Source organism: Oncorhynchus tshawytscha, linkage group LG33, assembly GCF_018296145.1.
Source record: "Oncorhynchus tshawytscha isolate Ot180627B linkage group LG33, Otsh_v2.0, whole genome shotgun sequence".
Lineage (NCBI taxonomy): Eukaryota > Metazoa > Chordata > Actinopteri > Salmoniformes > Salmonidae > Oncorhynchus > Oncorhynchus tshawytscha.
The window spans coordinates 2352104-2372500 of NC_056461.1; the positions used below are offsets into that span (position 1 = coordinate 2352104).

At 44.2% G+C, this 20397-nt stretch overlaps 1 protein-coding gene across 1 annotated transcript in view; it reads left to right on the plus strand.

Annotated features, from left to right (window-relative positions):
* Positions 1 to 5492: 5492 nt before the first annotated feature.
* The window catches only part of LOC112234556 (ral guanine nucleotide dissociation stimulator), a 114359-nt gene continuing 99454 nt past the window's right edge, over positions 5493 to 20397 (plus strand). The window contains exon 1 of the mRNA XM_024402732.2: positions 5493 to 7138. Within this exon, the coding sequence (XP_024258500.1) occupies positions 7118 to 7138 (21 nt within the window). The 5' untranslated portion in view covers positions 5493 to 7117. The remainder of the gene's footprint in view (positions 7139 to 20397) is intronic.

Here is a 20397-nt window from a genome sequence, read left to right on the forward strand (position 1 = left end):
TTGTTTTACTGTATAGCCAGTGTTGACTTTGTGGCTGTGATAACTAGCCCTCTCAATGGCTAGAATGGTCCCACCTGATCTTGCCTCGTCCCGACTGCCAGTGACTTCCATTTTTGAAGCCACTAGATCTGGTCAATATAATGGATAATCTGTTACTTTATGCCGTGTTTAAAACAACTGGGAAATGTCACTGATCTTCAGGTCGGAAAGTCTGAGCTCTAGAAAGAGGCCTCAATCCGATTTCCCAGTTGTTCTTGAACGCACTGAAGTCGGAAGTCGGAGATGTACAAATTGTGAATTCCGAGCTCCCAGTTGTTTTGAAAGCGCAATAGGATGTCTTGATGTGCCCATGATTGTTGTTCCTCTGTAGTCGATGATAGATTATCGTCATGGTTGTCATTATCTTTAACCAGTGGTGTAAAAATACTTTAAAGTACTATTAAGTCGTTTTCTGGGGTATCTTTACTTTACGAATTATATTTTTGACAACTTTTACTTTTACCCCACTACATTCCTAAAGAAAATAATGTACTTTTTACTTCTTACATTTTCCTGACACCCATAAAAGTACTCGTTACATTTTGAATGCTTAGCAGGACAGGAAAAATGGTCTAATTCACACACTTATCAAGAGTACATCCCTGGTCATCCCTACTGCCTCTGATCTGGTAGACTCACTAAACACAAATGCTTTGTTTGTAAATTATGTCTGTGTGTTGAACTGAGTCCCTGGCGATCCTTACATTTAAAAAACAAGAAAATCGTGCTTAATATAAGACATTTCAAACGATTTATAATTTTACTTTTGATACGTAAGTACATTTAAAACCAAATACTTTTAAACTTTTACTCAAGTAATAGGTGACTAGGTGACATTTACTTTTACTTGAGGCATTTTCTTTTAAGGTATCTATACCTTTATTCAAGTGTGAAAATGGGTTACTTTTTCCACCACTGTCCTTCACATCATCCTTGTAGCGCCTAATGCTGCGTTCAAAACAACTGGGAACTCAGAAATCTCTGATATCTGACATTAGTGTGTTCGAGACAACTGGCAGCTCAGAAGAAAATGAGTTCAGACTGGGACAAATCATTTGCTGCGTTCAAAACAACTGGGAACTCAGAAATCTCTGATATCTGACATTAGTGTGTTCGAGACAACTGGCAGCTCAGAAGAAAATGAGTTCAGACTGGGACAAATCATTTGCTGCGTTCAAAACAACTGGGAACTCAGAAATCTCTGATATCTGACTTTAGTGTGTTCGAGACAACTGGCAGCTCAGAAGAAAATGAGTTCAGACGGTCGGACAAATCGTTTTGAACCGTCATCCAACTCATAATTCCAAGTTTGAAACTCTGGCATCTTTCTAGAGATGAGACTTTCCTCAAATCACTGACATCATGATTTGACCAGTTTTTTTCAGAGTTCCCAACTATCGTGAAAGCACCATAAGTGCTGCTCCAGGGCTGCGCTCAGTACATCTTTACGCCCTGGTACATTCATTTGAACGGAAATGATGCTGTTCTGAATGACCAGTTGAAAAACAGGGAGGTTGAGGAACAATGTAAGCATGGCCACTGCCCATTAAATATGTCACTTGTTGCTTCAACCTCGCCTCGCCATACCCACCAAATGGGAACCAACGTACCTAAAAGCGTGTTCAAGAACGTTTTGGGGAAACCTGTTGTTCAGAAAACTGTTTCACAATGTAGCAAACGTTCAAGTGAACTGAGCGCACCTCAGGAGTAGGCCCATGTTGACTTTGATATTTTAGTCAAATTGGCAGTCTTATGTTTTGACTTGGGCAAGCAGTAGTCGTAGAGTGTTACGAGAAATCGCGTGGCATCTGCCCAAGCATCTGCCAGAGCAGGTGTCACGGGCACAATGGACACATCTGTCACCTTTCCCAAAGCGCAGGGGACTCTTGAATTCCAGCCATGTGTATAGGTATAAACAGTACCAACTATCCTGCCATTGCTGCGCCGCAGTGGGATTCATGCCAGCAAAGCCACTACACTAAACAATACCTTAATTGCACTATAACGGTGACAATTGAAATGTACCAACTATGGCATAAGGGGACGACATGATGGAAACATGGTGAAGCCCCAAAATTGCCCTCGCTGGAAGCCTGTGTTTCAGACATAAGAAAGTGGATGGCTGCAAACGTTCTACTTTTAAACTCAGACAAAACAGGGATGCTTGTTCTAGGTCCCAAGAAACAAAGAGATCTTCTGTTGAATCTGACAATTAATCTTGATGGTTGTACAGTCGTCTCCAATAAAACTGTGAAGGACCTCGGCGTTACTCTGGAACCTGATCTCTCGTTTGAAGAACATATCAAGACTGTTTCAAGGACATCTTTTTTCCATCTACGTCACATTGCAAAAATCAGAAACTTTCTGTCCAAAAATGATGCAGAAAAATGTATCCATGCTTTTGTCACTTCTAGGTTAGACTACTGCAATGCTCTACTTTCCGGCTACCCGGATAAAGCAATAAATAAACTTCAGTTAGTGCTAAATACGGCTGCTAGATCATATTACTCCCGTGCTAGCCTCCCTACACTGGCTTCCTGTCAAGGCAAGGGCTGATTTCAAGGTTTTACTGCTAACCTACAAAGCATTACATGGGCTTGCTCCTACCTATTTTTCCAATTTGGTCCTGCCGTACATACCTACACTTAGGCTACGGTCACAAGTCGCAGGCCTCCTAATTGTCCCTAGAATTTCTAAGTAAACAGCTGGAGGCAGGGCTTTCTCCTATAGAGGTCCATTTTTATGGAATGGTCTGCCTACACATGTGAGAGACGCAGATTCGGTCTCAAGTCTTTATTGAAGACTCATCTCTTCAGTAGGTCCTATGATTGAGTGTAGTCTGGCCCAGGAGTGTGAAGGTGAATGGAACGACACTGGCGCAACAAACCGCCCTTGCTGTCTCTGCCTGGCCGGATCCCCTCTCTCCACTGGGATTCTCTGCCTCTAACCCTATTACAGGGGCTGAATCATTGGCTTTCTTCCATGCCGTCCCTAGAAGGGGAGCGTCACTTGAGTGGGTTGAGTCACTGACATGGTCTTCCTGTCTGGGTTGGCGCCCCCCCTTGGGTTGTGCCGTGGCGGAGATCTTTGTGGGCTATACTCGGCCTTGTCTCAGGATGGTAAGTTGGTGGTTGAAGATATCCCTCTAGTGGTGTGGGGGCTGTGCTTTGGCAAAGTGGGTGGGGTTATATCCTGCCTGTTTGGCCCTGTCTGGCCCCGTCCGATGACACCCCCGGGGTGTCATCGGACGGGGCCACAGTGTCTCCTGGCCCCTCCTGTCTCAACCTCCAGTATTTATGCTGCAGTAGTTTATGTGTCGGGGGGCCAGGGTCAGTCTGTTATATCTAGAGTATTTATCCTGTCTTATCCTGTGTCCTGTGTGAATTTATTAAGTATGCTCTCTCTAATTCTCTCTTTCTTTCTTTCTCTCTCTCTATCGAGGGACCTGAGCCATAGGACCATGCGTCAGGTCTACCTGGCATGATGACTCCTTGTTGTCCTCAGTCCACCTGGCTGTGCTGCTGCTCCAGTTTCAACTGTTCTGCCTGCGGCTATGGAACCCTAACCTGTTCACTGTGATTACTATTATTTGACCATGCTGGTCATTTATGAACATTTGAACATCTTGGCCATGTTCTGTTATAATCTCCACCCGGCACAACCAGAAGAGGACTGGCCACCCCTCATAGCCTGGTTCCTCTCTAGGTTTCTTCCTTGGTTTTGGCCTTTCTAGTGAGTTTTTCCTAGCCACCGTGCGTCTACACCTGCATTGCTTGCTGTTTGGGGTTTTAGGCTGGGTTTCTGTACAGCACTTTGATATATCAGCTGATGTAAGAAGGACTATATAAATACATTTGATTTGATTTGACAAGTGGATAAGAGGCCATCCATAATTTTTTTAAAGACATTAATGAGCGAGCTACGACAGACATAGTCAATATAACTTTTTGTTTCGCACTTTTGAAATGTACAGCGACAGAATTCAGAACATGGGCCGTTCTTACAGTGTTGTCCCTGTACACCAAGTCAGATCCGTAGGATAAATAAAGTGGGCATATAATCAAACAATGAAAGCTCTTACAATATTTGATAATTATATTTATCTAAAAAAGGTAATAGGCTACATGTGCACCACCAAGTCAGAACAGTAGGTGAAATTAAGAGGGGTAAATAGACCAAATTATTAGGGTGAGGCACATGGGCTACTAACAGCTTACTACACAGCAAAGTGTTACTTTCTTAGCTACAGTATACATATCTCCCTGGCATATTACATCATTTATGCAGCAGCATACAATACATTTTTGGACTCACCTTGTTGTGCTGTGCCCACTTGAACAGGAAGTTGGCGCAGCAGTCCTTTGTGGGCAAATTTTGTCATCAAAGTCTGGCATTCTCTGGATTTATGGTGCTTTCAAAACAACTGGTAACTCAAAAAAACCAAGGTTGAATCATGATGACGTCATTGATCTTCAGGTTGTAACTCTATAAAGAAGCCGGATTTACAATTCCGAGTTGGATGACCATTCAAAACATATTTTCCCAGTAGGTGCTCGTTTATTCCCGGCTTCCCAGTTTTCTTGAACTCACTGAAGTCAAGTTTTCTCCATTCCGAGTTAACAGTTGTTTTGTGCTAGGCACAAATCATGCTTCATTAACAACATGGCCAATGTTGAATGCTCATCATTTTCAATTTGGAAAATAGCCCCTTAATCCCAGATTTGGGACAAGACAGCCACTGTCACTGATTCCTTCCAAGCCACTCATTGTTGAATTTACGATTTTCAACTTGTTGTGTAATGTTTATGTACAATGGCCAATGAGCACAATATGGCCATGTTTGTGTGCAACTTTATTAACTCAATTATATATATTTGTACATTGTTTGCAAACTGATATGCGCCAGGTATTAGTGCCTAAATAACATGCAAAACAGGCAAGGCCAAAATTACGGGGCTCAAAACAGGTGCCCTGAATGACGGGTGCTACTGATCTCGTCTAATGATGTACCTCTGAGGATGTCAATGGTAGTAATGCCGTGTGAGTTGAAAGTGAAGTTAGGCTAGTCTTTCAAGTTTTGCTACACTGCCCAGCGTGCCCATTCCAGAGCCTACCCGTCTCACGAGCTAACAGCTCTAAAGAGAGGAATACCACTGTCTAATTTCCCTCAAATGAATTAGTTATTTTCACTATGGTTCAATGTGTGGCTCAGTGTGGTATTTTACTAAATAGGCTACATTTAATGACAATACAATTACCAGTCTAGCCTATCAAGGCTTTATAATCACTAGGCTATGTGATCCCATTTGTTTTTAATACCGCCTTTGAGTTTTTGGTGACAGCTACAGTAGACTAAACCAGGCACTCAATATAGATTATATTCATGTCTGTAATGTAGCAATTTCTGATTGAGTGTAACTCTGCCCTGGCTGGTTGCGCACGCAGAATTCAACCAAAGCGCGTCGTGTGGTCTGGCAGTTTCCCTCTGTTCTTCATCTCCTCCGTAACCCGCTGGTGAGAACGACTGACTATGGTTTCTGCCCCGACCGGGAATACACCAAGGAACAACACATCTTTGAGAATGAATGGATTATATGCCGGCCTCGGGGTCAGAAATGACCATCCACTCTCGGAGGAGCGCGCTGTAGGTTCAGGGTAGGCTGCGAAATTGATGTAGGCTAAAGCTTAAACAATTGGCATCCCAGCTTCGTCAATAACAGCTCGTGGGTACCGAACCATTCTAATTTCATTTTCTACCATAGTGCATTGAGGATATCAGTTATTTTTTTGTCGTTTATTTTGACATTTCCCCCCTTCTCGTTGCGCAGTTAAATGTCTCGGCTGAGACAGGATTCGCGTCATGCTTCGCGTCATGCTATTTATGGGATTTGTATTTTCTTCTCCACGTAAAGACCAACAGCTCAGAGGCAAATGAAAGAGATGTGACACGGATTCCACACATCGAAGGAGGGGGCTGCTCAGAGAAGAATATGAAAAAGCAAGACATTGGAGAGACCATCCATTTTGTGTCTGGAGAAGATTTTGAGGAAGGGGACACTGGGATAGGCATAATTATAGAAACAGGAGCCTCTGAATAAACATTCATCGACATGGGAGCACCCAGCTGTGAAAATACATGTTGGGCCTATTAATTGTATGATTACAATGACTAGGCCTATAAGATAATGGCTGGATCACATCCAATAAAACATCATTACATTTGATTCCATTTTGAAAAATACAATAGGAAAAGATGACCCAGAAATCGTGATGACCCTGTCCTCCACCAGTGCCTTCAGCTTCATGTTATAATGTGGAGTGGCTGCGGGAGAATATAAACTAAATTGTACATAAATATCCCCGATTTGTAGGCCTATGGGATTTTATCATAGACTAGGCCTATTTCATAATGTAACAACTTCCTTTTGCATATTTATTTCAAGGCAAACGTTGAATTATTTTCTGTTGGGGGCGTATCCATTCCAAGTGTCAAATGAAATGAATATCGACATTGGAATTTGACATTAAAGGGAGCAACCTCGATATAATTGAGACTAATGTTACAATCCAAGAAAACATCCCATGGCACACAGAAAATAAGTAGGTCTATAGCTGTCATATGAACAAATGGCCTCCCAATGCTCAAGTGAATGATGGTCTTTATTCCCAATGTTATTTGTACACCCTCCACTAGTTTCTGGATTCAACATGAATGGAAACCATATGTGGCCCACTTGATTTGAGACAAGTGTTTGTTTTCTCCCATTGCTGAACATGTTTTTCAAACGCAGAAAATAGTCTGTCAAGTGCGATAAGCTTTTTTGATGCTTATAGTCAGATTTTTTGTGAGTGACATTAACAGAGGTGGAATTGATGACACATATCTTGACACCGTTGTTGTACTCCGGGGATATTGCACGGTACAAGCCAGGAGCACTACCAGAGTCACTGGAAATTCGACACAATTCAAGTGCAAGTTCAAGTTTTTGTCTGTTTCGCTCAAAATGTGGAGAGTTGTATTGTAGGAGTGCCTCACGACAGAAGAAGAACAAGAAAGGGAGATGAATCCGAGAAGGTGATGATGATGCTGGATACACAGGTAACAAAAACTTTATAGTTTGCATTAAGTTATTGATGACAAAGGTGATTGTCTTTTCATCTGTAGATCTAGGCTACCTGGACAGACATATTAGAGAAAATAACATTTGTCACCAAAACACATCAATGTATGGTCTAATTTGCTATTTAATCACTATTTATTTGCTTTATCACGATGAATGCAAAAACAGCATTCAGAGTACAAACGAATATAAACAACCTGGATGTAGTTGCTAGAATGTTTTGGAATAGATTATGATAATAATTCACTATTCAAATAACCGCCCCAGGCAGGGGGATGCTCTTTGTATGGACTTTACAAAAGAGATTAGGGCCTTCGACAAGGCAGATTATGGCTAGTCATGTCCAGCATGGGGGATGTCACAAAACTATGATTCCTAAAAGACGTGTCCAGAGATTTGGTCAACTTCATCAGGGTCAGCTATACAATATGGATCACTTGTTCATGTCCTCATTGCATGTAGTGCAACAAGACCAGGGGTTGGAACCAAATAATAATTTTCACTGGAAAGCAACTTTCACTGGAGACGGGGGCGCATGGCGCATGCCCCCCCGCCTCACAAATGTTATCATTGCAATGTGATACAAAGAGTGGGTGTAGACCTTACAGTGAAATGCTTACTTACAAGGTCTTAACCAACAATGGTTTCAGAAGTGTTAAGTGAAAAATTGAAAATAAATGTAACAAATAAGTCAACAGCAGCAGTAAAATAACAATAGCGAGGCTATATACAGGGGGTACCGGTACAGAGTTGTCGTGTCTTTGGCTATGCCGGATTAAGTGATATGACATGCTATTCTATAAAATTATTTCTCCGTAATTAATATTACCTGATCGAGCTAATCATGTAAATGTAATTAACTAGAAAGTCGGGGCACCACGAAATAATATTTATAGAGCAGTTATCTTCCGAATAAACTCTTAAAGACCTACTAATATTTTACATCAATAGCAGTCAATATTAATCGTCACCTTATTTCAGTCTCATCTGAAAGTTGTAAATTCTTCACGAACCCTGGCTAACAAGTTGAATAAGCAATACAAAATTGGGTTTAATTATTTATTTACTAAATACCTCATTAATCACACAGAATTACATATACATAGAATGAATCATACCTTGATTACAAATGATGTCATAAAGGAAAACGTCCCGAGCGGACGGAACAGATATGACAGCTGGTTACACAAAGAAAAGGGGTCTGGGTGTGAGTGAAAGAGCGGGAAGACTGAAGAACAAAGGGAGAAGCGATGTCTCTATCGGGCCGTAGGCAGCTACTCTATCGTAAATACAGAATCTAATGCATTATGAATTACCGCCCATTTGGAAAAGGAAAATGCAATAAATATTTACTCTGAGCTGCGTTTCAATAGGTTGGTGGTAGATGGAATGCTGTGTTGCCCAACAGAGTCCTTTGTCCTTTGAAGAGTGTCTCTGGTGGTGAACGGGAAACATTGTAGTGTCGTCGTTGTGTGGTAGATGGGATACTCGGGCCGTCCTTTCCTAGCCCACGTTTACAGGGGCCTCTGCTAACTCAATGGCTAGGAGGTATCACTTCTGTTGTGAATAAGAGTTCAAAGTTCATACCATTCGCAACTAAAGCTCACGCTGAGGTTGGCTTAGTTCTGTAGTTGACATGTTAGTCCTTTTAAATGTATGGACTGTCATCCTATCGTCCTCGGAACAGGAGGTTACATTTTCGTCAAGGGCTTATATAGTGGATGGAAAAAAGGGTGTGTTTCATAGTTTATAACCCATGTCTCTTCACAGGGGCAGGCCACTGATTGAGCAGAGCCCTAACCTTATGAAAACCCAAATCTCTCATTTGGAAGCTAAAATTTAATTAAATCTTTTCACAAATAATTTATATTTAAACATTTGAATAGCACAACATATCCATGTGAATCTGATAACTATAATGTGTAGACTATAATGTGTAGACTCCCAGATACAGTTTATGTCATCCTGTCATCAGTCCTAATGTCTCAGATGACAACCGAACTGACATCATATTCAATTTCATATTCATATTAAGTACCAACGCATATTTTCAACTGGTTCTATTACAGAAATATGGTTCCTTTCCTTCCACTTGTTTGATGTTCCCAGACTCTCTATGTTTAACAAAGGCTATTCAAGAGTCACTGTGTAGAGTCAAGAGAGAGAGGGGGAAAAGGTATTTATGGGGGGGTCATAAACCTTGCCCACAGGCCAACGTCATGACAGAGTCAATGTGTGGTAATTGAAGTAATATGTATATGTAGGTACAGTTAAAGTGACTATGCATAGATAATAAACAGAGAGTAGCAGCAGCTTAAAAGAGGGGTCTGGGTAGGCCTTTGATTAGCTGTTCAGGAGTCTTATGGCTTGGAAGCTGTTATGAAGCATTTTGGACCTAGACTTGGCGCTCCGGTACCGCTTACCATGCGGTAGCAGAGAGAACAGTCTATGACTAGGGTGGCTGGAGTCTTTGACAATTTTCAGGGCCTTCCTCTGACACCGCCTTGTATAGACGTCCAGGATGGCAGGAAGCTTGGCCCCAGTGATGTACTGGGCCGTTCACACTACCCCCTGTAGTGCATTGCGGTCAGTTGCCATACCAGGTAGTGATGCAACCAGTGCAACCAGGATGCTCTCGATGGTGCAGCTGTAGAACCTTTTGAGAATCTGAGGACCCATGCCAAATCTTTTCAGTCTCCTGGGGGGGAATAGGTTTTGTCGTGCCCTCTTCACGACTGTCTTGGTGTGTTTGGACCATGTTAGTTTGTTGGTTATGTGGACACCAAGGAACTTGAAGCTCTCAACATGCGCCACTACAGCCCTGTCGATAAAAATGGGGGCGTGCTCAGTCCTCCTTTTCCTGTAGTCCACAATCAACTCCTTTGTCTTGATCACTGTGAGCGGACCAAGTAATTGGGTGTCACTCTAAAGCGGAAAGGTGGAATAAACGAGTCAGGAGTAGGTTTTCTTGATTGAACACAGTTCTCTATTGAGGGCATTTGGTCAACACAAACACTCCAACATAATCAATGAAAATCTTCTATGGAAAAAACATACATCTTCTTCTCCAGATGAAACAAGAACACAATAGGATTATCTTTAAACTACAACAAAAAGTCACGGGATTGTCACCGTCTTAGTGGTTCTTCCTGGATAGCTCCTCTCTCTCGGTGGCCATCTTCCAGAGATAGTTTCCCCCCCTCTCTCTGCTGGTTCCATTCTCTCTCTTATAGGGGAAGGAGAGTATGTCATTAGTACCGTCAGCTGTGCTTAATTGCCTCTGGTTACCTTGTCTCCCATGCCTTGTTGGGCTACTATCCATGAGCCCAGCCTGCCCTCTGGTGGTCCTTCCACATACCTTCCCCCCCAGGACCGAACCGGAGGGTCGGGCGCCAGACGCACCGTCTTGGTCGCGTCGGGACAGTGCGTCTGCATTCCCGTTCCTCGATCCGGCCCTGTGGATGACATGGAAAGAGAACGGTTGTAAAGACAAAAACCATCTGGCTATTCTGTTGTTATTGTTTCTCTTACCAGCCATCCACGTGAGGGGCGCATGGTCAGTAACTAATGCAAACCTCCGACCCAGTAGGTAGTACCGGAGATAATCGAGGGCCCACTTGATGGCTAAGGCCTCTTTCTCTACGGTCGCATACCTCTGTTCCCGATCGCTGAGCTTCCTACTAATGAAGAGAATCGGCTTCTCTGCTTCACCTTTACCCTGAGCTAGTACGGCCCCGAGCCCTGTATCCGAGGCGTCGACCTGCACAATGAACTCTTGTGAGAAGTCCGGAGCCTGTAGAACGGGATCAGAACACAGGCCATCTTTTAGCAATTGAAAGGCCTCTTCCATCTCGTCTTTCCACTCTACCTGGTTTGGCAGGTTTTTCCTGACGAGGTTTGTGAGGGGGTTGGCAATGGTTGCATATCCCGGGATAAAACGGCGATAATATCCTGTAATCCCTAAGAAGGCCCGAACGTCTCGCTTGGTCCGGGGTCGAGGCCAGTCACGAATTGCCCTGGTCTTCTCTGCCTGTGGGCGTATTTTCCCATTCCCCACGGTGTACCCCAGGTATTCCGCTTCGGACAGGCCCAGGCAGCATTTATTTGGATTGGCTGTCAACCCTGTGGCTTCCAAACTCACGAGCACCGCCCGTAATCGCAGGAGTATGGACTATCCCAGTCCTCGCTGTGGATGACCACGTCGTCTATGTACGCCGCTGCATACTCTTGATGGGGCCGTAGAATGGCATCCATGAGGCGTTGGAAAGTTGCAGCGGCACCATGCAGTCCGAAGGGCATCCTCACATACTGGAAAAGCCCCTCTGGGGTGGCGAAGGCAGTCTTTGGGCGATCCTCCGGAGCCACCGGCACTTGCCAATATCCCTTTGTCAAATCCAGGGTAGTGATGAACTTGGCCTTTCCTAAGCGCTCCAAGAGTTCATCCACGCGGGGCATGGGATACGCATCGAATGTAGAGATGGCATTCACGCCCCTAAAGTCGTTGCAGAGTCTCATACTACCATCGGATTTGGGGACCAGGACTATGGGACTGGACCACTCACTCGTCGAGGGCTCGATCACGCCCATCCTCAACATCTCCCTCACCTCTTTCTTAGCGATGACTCGGCGAGCCTCAGGAATCCTGTAAGGGCGGATATGCACCTTCTTGCCGGGTTCAGTGTGGATATGGTGGAACAGGACATCTGTTTGTCCTGGGAATGGAGAGAATATTCGACCGAAGTTCATAATCAGCTTGTCTAGCTGTCTTGACTGCTCCGGTAGGAGAGTTTGACCACGGCGCACCTGTGGTAGAGCCTCCTCTTTTCCTTTGCCCTCCAGGGCCATCAAAGCCATCTCCTCCTCTCGTCCATGGTACGTCTTCAGCAGGTTTATGTGATAGTGTTGGACCTTCTTCCTCCTGTCAGGTTGCTTGATGAGGTAATTGACCGGTGAGACCCTTTTCATTACCTCGTAGGGCCCCCTCCACTGCGCCAGCAAGCGATGTTCGGCCGTGGGCACAAGCACCATCACTTTCTCTCCCACGGTGAACTCACGGGGGGTCGCCGACTTATCATAGGCCCGGCCTTGGGTCCTTTGGGCCTTCTCCATATGCTCCTTGACTATGGGCCACACTGCTGACAGGCGGTCTCTCATCAGGGTAACGTGTTCTATTGTGGATCGAAAGGGGCATGGTTGGGTCTCCCAGGTCTCCTTGGCTAAGTCGAGGATTCCTCGACAGGGTCTGCCATAGAGCAATTCAAACGGAGAGAATCCAGTGGATGCCTGGGGTACTTCTCGCAGGGCAAACATTAAGTGTGGGAGAAGCATGTCCCAGTTTTTCCCGTCTCGGGACACCACTCTTCTCAACATGCTTTTAATCGTTTTGTTCAAGCGTTCACACAACCCGTCTGTTTAAGGGTGGAATATGCTTGTACGTATCTGTTGAACCTGATATAACCGACACAAGTCCTTCATCAACCGGGACATGAACGGGGTTCCTTGATCGGTTAAGATAGTCTTGGGGAGGCCCACACGAGAGAACATCAGGAATAACTCCTTGGCAATTCCCTTTGACGACATGTTACACAAGGGTATGGCCTCCGGGAACTTGGTAGCGTAATCTATAACCACTAGGATGTACTCGTGTCCTCTGGCGGATTTTGGGAGGGGTCCGACGAGGTCCATAGCTATGCGTTCAAAGGGAGTCTCTATGATGGGGAGAGGAATCAAAGGGTTACGTAGGTGTGGCCGTGGAGCTGTACGTTGACATTGATCACACGTCCTACAATACCTGGCCACATCCCGGGTGACCCGGGGCCAATAGAATCTCTGCATGATTCTGTCAATAGTCTTGTCTCGTGCCAGGTGTCCTCCTAGGACGTGGGAATGGGCTAACTGTAGAACTGTATCCCTGTATGGCCTAGGCACCATTAGTAATTCCTGGTTTTCCCCCCTTCGTCGTACGACCCAGTATAAGAGACCCCGCCTGATTGCATAGTAAGGAAGAGGGGGCTCACCTGATCCGTCGACGTTCCTCCCGTCGATCACCTTCACCTTCCTCATGGCCTCCCTTAGGTCTGGGTCTCTATGCTGCGAGGTGCCGAACTGTCCCTTTAATTCCTGGGGCAGGTCGACCTCGGTAGGGGGATGTGGAGGATGTTCCACATCCCCATCAGGGGTGACCGAGGAGAATCCCTTTAAGGTTCCCTCCTCGGATGGAGCTTCAAATATATCCCTTAGCGCCTGGTTGCTCCTTCCTTCCTGTGTTGTGTTTAACCCTTCATAGGTGTCTTCATCGGTGGTTTCCTGGAATATCTGTCGTAAACGTTGGGTCGCTATTTCTTCCTCTGCTGCAGAGGACGAGGACGTGACTACGTCTCCTTGTAGGACTACTACCTCGGGCTTGGATTTTCTCTTCTTTCCTGTCCCCCTTCTTCCCGTGCATAACGTCATCTGCCGAAGCTCCTTATATAGGGGACAGTCTCTCCCGATCAATAGTGGCACCTTCAGCTGGGGCACTTTCCCTGCCCTGACTGTACACCTTCCTTTTGGAGTGAGAATAGGCAGATTCACAGTGGGGTAATAGTGGGTGTCTCCATGGATACAGGATACGGCTACTTTGTCTGGTAGCAGTGTTGCGTTGGTCACCATCCGCTCCTCTACTAACGTAACCATACTTCCCGAGTCGAGAATAGCTACCACATCTTGTCCTTCGACTCGCACCGGAATCTCTGAGGCTGGGGCTATCTCTGCTAACCAACAGTGTTGATCCTGCCCCCTCAAAACGGGATGTGTGGGGGTAGGGAGTGATGACTCCGTGACCATGGGCCCATCCTTGCTAGGACATCGTGGGGCATAATGGTTGGGAGACTGACATTTATAACGCCGACCCTGCTGTGTGGTGGCTGACTTCTCCGACCTCCGGGGGGGGCTTGGACGTTTCGGTGGCGGGCGCGCCGGGGTGAGTTGTGGTACGGGATTGGAAGACTCCTTCCGTTCCTCTTTGTCACTTTTTAACAACTCCCCTGTAGACCGATATGTTTCCACCGCCTGGGCTATGTCGTCGGCTGACAACGGGTTGGCTTGCCCCACAACCCTTTTTAAGTCACTGGGTAATTCTCTCAATATCTTGTCCACTACGAGAGTCTCTATCACATGTCCTACTCCCTTTCCAGGTTCTAGCCACTGTTTCGTCAGTCGTATTAATGCGAAGATCTGGGCACGGACGGGTTGATCAGCTGTATAGGTCCATTGATGGAACTTTACAGCCCTATCTCTGGCAGTCAGCTGGTACCGGGACAGGATCTCGGTTTTTAGTCGCCCATAGTCCGCAGCTTCGCGGGAATCCAGGTCAAAATAGGCTTCCTGAGCCACCCCGGTCAAAAGAGGGGCTAATGCGCTCGCCCATTCTGTGGGCGGCCACTCTTCCAAGGTGGCCGTCCTTTCGAAGGTCATGAGGAAGGCCTCAATATCATCCTCCTTGGAGAGACGAGGTAAGATGGCGTGAGCAGCCGCTCTTGGCTTAACTCTAGGTTATTCTCGTCGGCTCAGCTGTTGTTGCAGGAGTTCTATGGTTGTCTGCTGTGCCGTGATCAATTGTTGTAGTAGGGCGTTATCCATCGTTCTTGAATGGTTCCTCCTGGTCTACTGGAAGAATCTTGATTTGATTGCAGAGCAAAAACCAAGCCATGAGGTCAATGGAATTGTCTGACACAGGATTGCGTTGAGGCACAGATCTAGGGAAGGGTACCAAAAAAAGCATTGACGGTCCCCAAGAACACAGTGGCCTCCATCATTCTTAAATGGAAGATGTTTGGAACCACCAAGTCTCTTCCTAGAGCTGGCCGCCCGGCCAAAATGAGCAATCGGGGGAGAAGGGGAGTACCAAGGGAGATAACCAAGAACCCAATAGTCATTCTGACAGAGCTCCAGAGCTCCTCTGTGGAGATGGGAGAACCTTCTAGAAGGACAACGACCCGAAGCACACAGCCAAGACAACGCAGAAGTGGCTTCGGGACAAGTCTCTGAATGTCTTTGAATGTCCTTGAGTGGCTCCCAATTCAACCTGACAGAGCTTGAGAGGATCTGCAGAGAACTCCCCAAATACAGGTGTGCCAAGTTTGTAGCGTCATACCCAAGAAGACTCGAGGCTGTAATCGCTGCCAAATATGCTTCAACAAAGTACTGAGTAAAGGGGCTGAATACTTATGTAAATGTGATATTTCCGTTTTGCAAAAATGTATAGAAACCTGTTTTTGCTTTGTCATTATGGAGTATTGTGTGTAGATTGATGAGGGGGGGGGGGCGATTTAATCTATTTTAGAATAAGTCTGTAAAGTTACAAAATGTGGAAAAAGTCAAGGGTTCTGAATACTTTCTGAATGCACGGTATATTTTTCCTTTCTGCTCTTTTTTTAACCTGTGGAATCAACTGTTTTTTTACATTTAGCTCATTGAATTACTTCACCGATGAGGATAGAGCAGGCAAGCTAGTTGTTTACATGCCTGATTGACAGAAGAGTGTAGCCTATGGCGCAAGATACGACTGAAATTTTACAGTTTGGGAGAGATGCAAGAGAGGTTTGAGAAGGCTTGAATCGCTGGGCATCTTGTACTGACATGCATTATCTGAATTTGGTCCACAGAATTATACCTAAGAGGAGTGGCTACTATGGAGGAACTTTGAATGTCCTTTGAGCTAGCTAGCTAACAAGGTTGTGTGTACAGACCGGCACCAGAATTAAAAACACTTCTTACCTTTTTGTAGTTAATAAATCCAATGTGAAACTGATTGCTATGCCTATAGTAGCCTTAACTAGCATTGGAAAAGTGAATCCATTCCATCTCTAGCTAAGACAGATTGAAATTTACTGGGGGGAGGGGTGGTCCAAAATAGGGGAAAGTTGTGCCGTGGGGAGGGTTGTGCGTTTTTTGGGGGGAGGACACAGGGGGCACAGGGGAGGGAATTGCATTTTTTTCCCTGGTTTATATCACTCTTCTGATCATATTTTCCCTATAAACAATGTCTTGACTTACTTTTTATATTACCCCAATAAAGTTATGAAACGTTTGTGAAGGTTTGGTATGGTGTGGCTATTATTAAGCTTTAAGTACTGCAGGCCTATGATATGAAGGCAGTGCACCCGTGTGCTCCAACTGACTCTGACAGTTGAACTTAACGTGAGGAAGACTGTTTCAGGCCTACCAGAGTTACTCCTATAGTCAAACAATATAATGCGTATCATTATACATATTGTCACAGGCCGGCTCATAGATGAGGGGACACGAACAACAGGTATAGGCCAATCAAAAAGGTTCTTTATTGTAAACAGGGACACGAACAGGTATAGGCCTAAGCTTCCCTTCCTTTATATAGGCTTTATATATTTATTAAAATATGAATATCACACAGTGGACAGCTAAGCCTATAGGCCTTTGCATGCAATGCCCTGATACGTTTAGTGCTCAAATTGCTGACAGTGTAACGGTCTTGAGATGACAGACGCTGGGAGACGGGAAACAGGTACAGGGTGGGGATTTAATAATAAATAGACATGAAACAAAGCAAAAACAGCGTCTGGACAAGAGAAACAAAACAACATCAACACGGGGATGAAACTGAGGAAGTGACAGATATAAGGGAGGCAATCAATGACGTGATGGAGTCCAGGTGAGTCCGCTGAGGCACTGGTGCGCGTAACGATGGTGACAGATGTGCGTAATGATGAGCAGCCTGGAGTGCCAGAGAGGGGGAGCTGGAGCAGGCGTGACAGACAGCTGAACCGTGAGGTGGACAATTATTGTTTTAGGAAAGTAGCCCCCCCCAAAAAATTATAAAAATTGTACTTTAATTTAGCATTTCTGTAATGTGTCTGTATCTCTGTAATTGTGTATGTATTTTTGTAAAAAATAGGGACCACAATGAACAGCCCGTTCACTTTAAAGAATCTTTCTGTGTGTATATATATATATATATATAGTTGAAGTCGGAAGTTTACATGTACCTTAGCCAAATACATTTAAACTCAGTTTTTCACAATTCCTGACATTTAATCCTAGTAAAAATGATCTGTCTTAGGTCAGTTAGGATCACCACTTTATTTTAAGAATGTGAAATGTCAGAATAATATAATGATTTATTTAAGCTTTTATTTCTTTCATCACATTCCCAGTGGATCAGAAGTTTACATACACTCAATTAGTATTTGGTAGCATTGCCTTTTAATTGTTTAACTTGAGTCAAACGTTTTGGGTAGCCTTCCACAAGCTTCCCACAATAAGTTGTGTGAATTTTGGCCCATTCCTCCTGACAGAGCTGGTGTAACTGAGTCAGGTTAGTAGGCCTCCTTGCTCGCACACACTTTTTCAGTTCTGCCCACAAATTTGCTATAGGATTGAGGTCAGGGCTTTGTGATGGCCACTCCAATACCTTGCCTTTGTTGTCCTTAAGTGTTACTGTAATTAATTATGCCAATATGCTTTCATTAATTGAAAACCCTTAATCTATTTTATGAGAATTTGTAAGATTCTTGTTTGCATAAAATAGACGCAGACCATTCTTTCAATAATAGGTAACAGAATTTATTCTCGGAGCGCGCTGCCGCTTAACCACGAACAACAGTTTATATACAGATCATGACGTAATTTCATTGCTTTAACAGAATCTCCTCCTCTCGACCGGGGACAAAGTGAGGTGAAAAGTTCATTCTAACTTACTAACACATTCCCAGGTAACTTTTGACCCCTCAACATTATCAATCACCACTGAGCTGACAGTTCTAATTAACAGAAAACTTAGGAATGCACTCACATTCTTAACTAAAAACCCCAGAGCTAAGTTTCTGTTGGGTCAACCATAGGCTAACGACCTTATCTGTTTTCACAGTCCCCAACCCATTTGTTACTTCTTAGTTGGAATGCTGTTCATTAACTTTAATTACTCCTTGTCCGTGTCTCACAACCCCTTCTTATGAACTCATATTGTTAATCAGATATAATAAAACAGAGTATAAGTTTTACTTAATTACAGTTCCATTTAAAATGATTTGTTCAGTCATTTAATTATAATTTTACCAACATAAGCCATTTTGCCACAACTTTGGAAGTATGCTTGGGGTCATTGTCCATTTGGAAGACCCATTTGCGACCAAGCTTTAACTTCCTGACTGATGTCTTGAGATGTTGCTCAATATATCCACATCATTTTCCTGCCCTCATGATGCCATCTATTTTGTGAAGTGCACCAGTCCCTCCTGCAGCAAAGCACCCCCACAACATGATGCTGCAACCCTCGTGCTTCACGGTTGGGATGGTGTTCTTCAGCTTGCAAGCGTCCCCCTTTTCCCTCCAAACATAATGATGGTCATTATGACCAAACAGTTCTATTTTTGTTTCATCAGACCAGAGGACATTTCTCCAAAAAGTACGATCTTTGTCCCCATGTGCAGTTACTAACTGTAGTCTGGCTTTTTTATGGCAGTTTTGGAGCAGTGGCTTCTTTCTTGCTGAGCGGCCTTTCAGGTTATTTAGATATAGGATTCGTTTTACAGTGGATATAGATACTTTTGTACCTGTTTCCTCCAGCATCTTCACAAGGTCCTTTGCTATTGTTCCGGGATTGATTTGCACTTTTCGCACCAAAGTACGTTCATCTCTAAGAGAAAGAACGCGTCTCCTTTCTGAGCGGTATGATGGCTTCGTGGTCCCATGATGTTTATACTTGCGTACTATTACTTGCGTACTATTGTTTGTACAGATGAACATGGTTGCGTCAGGCATTTGGAAATTGCTCCCAAGGATGAACCAGACTTGTGGAGGTCTACATTTTCCAAGCTGTTTAAAGGCACAGTCAACTTAGTGTATGTAAACTTCTGACCCACTGGAATTGTGATACAGTGAATTATAAGTTAAATAATCTGTCTGTATACAATTGTTGGAAAAATTACTTGTGTCAGGCACAAAGTAGATGTCCAAAACTAGAGTTTGTTGACAAGAAATTTGTGGATGGTTGAAAAACAAGTTTTAATGACTCCAACCTAAGTGTATGTAAACTTCCAACTTCAACTGTATTTATGTATTTTTTAACACACACATATTTAAATATATTAAATAATAATTAAATATTTAATATATTAAATATAATATATTTTAATATATATATATATACACAGTGGAGCAAAAAAGTATTTAGTCAGCCACCAATTGTGCAAGTTCTCCCACTTAAAAAGATGAGAGAGGCCTGTAATTTTCATCATAGGTACACTTCAACTATGACAGACATAATGGTTTAAAAAATCCAGAAAATCACATTGTAGGATTTTTAATGAATTTATTTGCATATTATGGTGGAAAATAAGTATTTGGTCAATAACAAAAGTTTATCTCAATACTTTGTTATATACCCTTTGTTGGCAATGACAGAGGTCAAACGTTTTCTGTAAGTCTTCACAAGGTTTTCACACACTGTTGCTGGTATTTTGGCCCATTCCTCCATGCAGATCTCCTCTAGAGCAGTGATGTTTTGGGGCTGTTGCTGGGCAACACGGACTTTCAACTCCCTCCAAAGATTTTCTATGGGGTTGAGATCTGGAGACTGGCTAGGCCACTCCAGGACCTTGAAATGCTTCTTACGAAGCCACTCCTTCGTTGCCCGGGCAGTGTGTTTGGGATCATTGTCATGCTGAAAGACCCAGCCACGTTTCATCTTCAATGCCCTTGCTGATGGAAGGAGGTTTTCACTCAAAATCTCATGATACATGGCCCCATTCATTCTTTCCTTTACACGGATCAGTCGTCCTGGTCCCTTTGCAGAAAAACAGCCCCAAAGCATGATGTTTCCACCCCCATGCTTCACAGTAGGTATGGTGTTCTTTGGATGCAACTCAGCATTCTTTGTCCTCCAAACACGACGAGTTGAGTTTGTACCAAAAAGTTCTATTTTGGTTTCATCTGACCATATGACATTCTCCCAATCTTCTTCTGGATCATCCAAATGCTCTCTAGCAAACTTCAGACGGGCCTGGACATGTACTGGCTTAAGCAGGGGGACACGTCTGGCACTGCAGGATTTGAGTCCCTGGCGGCGTAGTGTGTTACTGATGGTAGGCTTTGTTACTTTGGTCCCAGCTCTCTGCAGGTCATTCAGTAGGTCCCCCCGTGTGGTTCTGGGATTTTTGCTCACCGTTCTTGTGATAATTTTGAACCCACGGGGTGAGATCTTGCGTGTAGCCCCAGATCG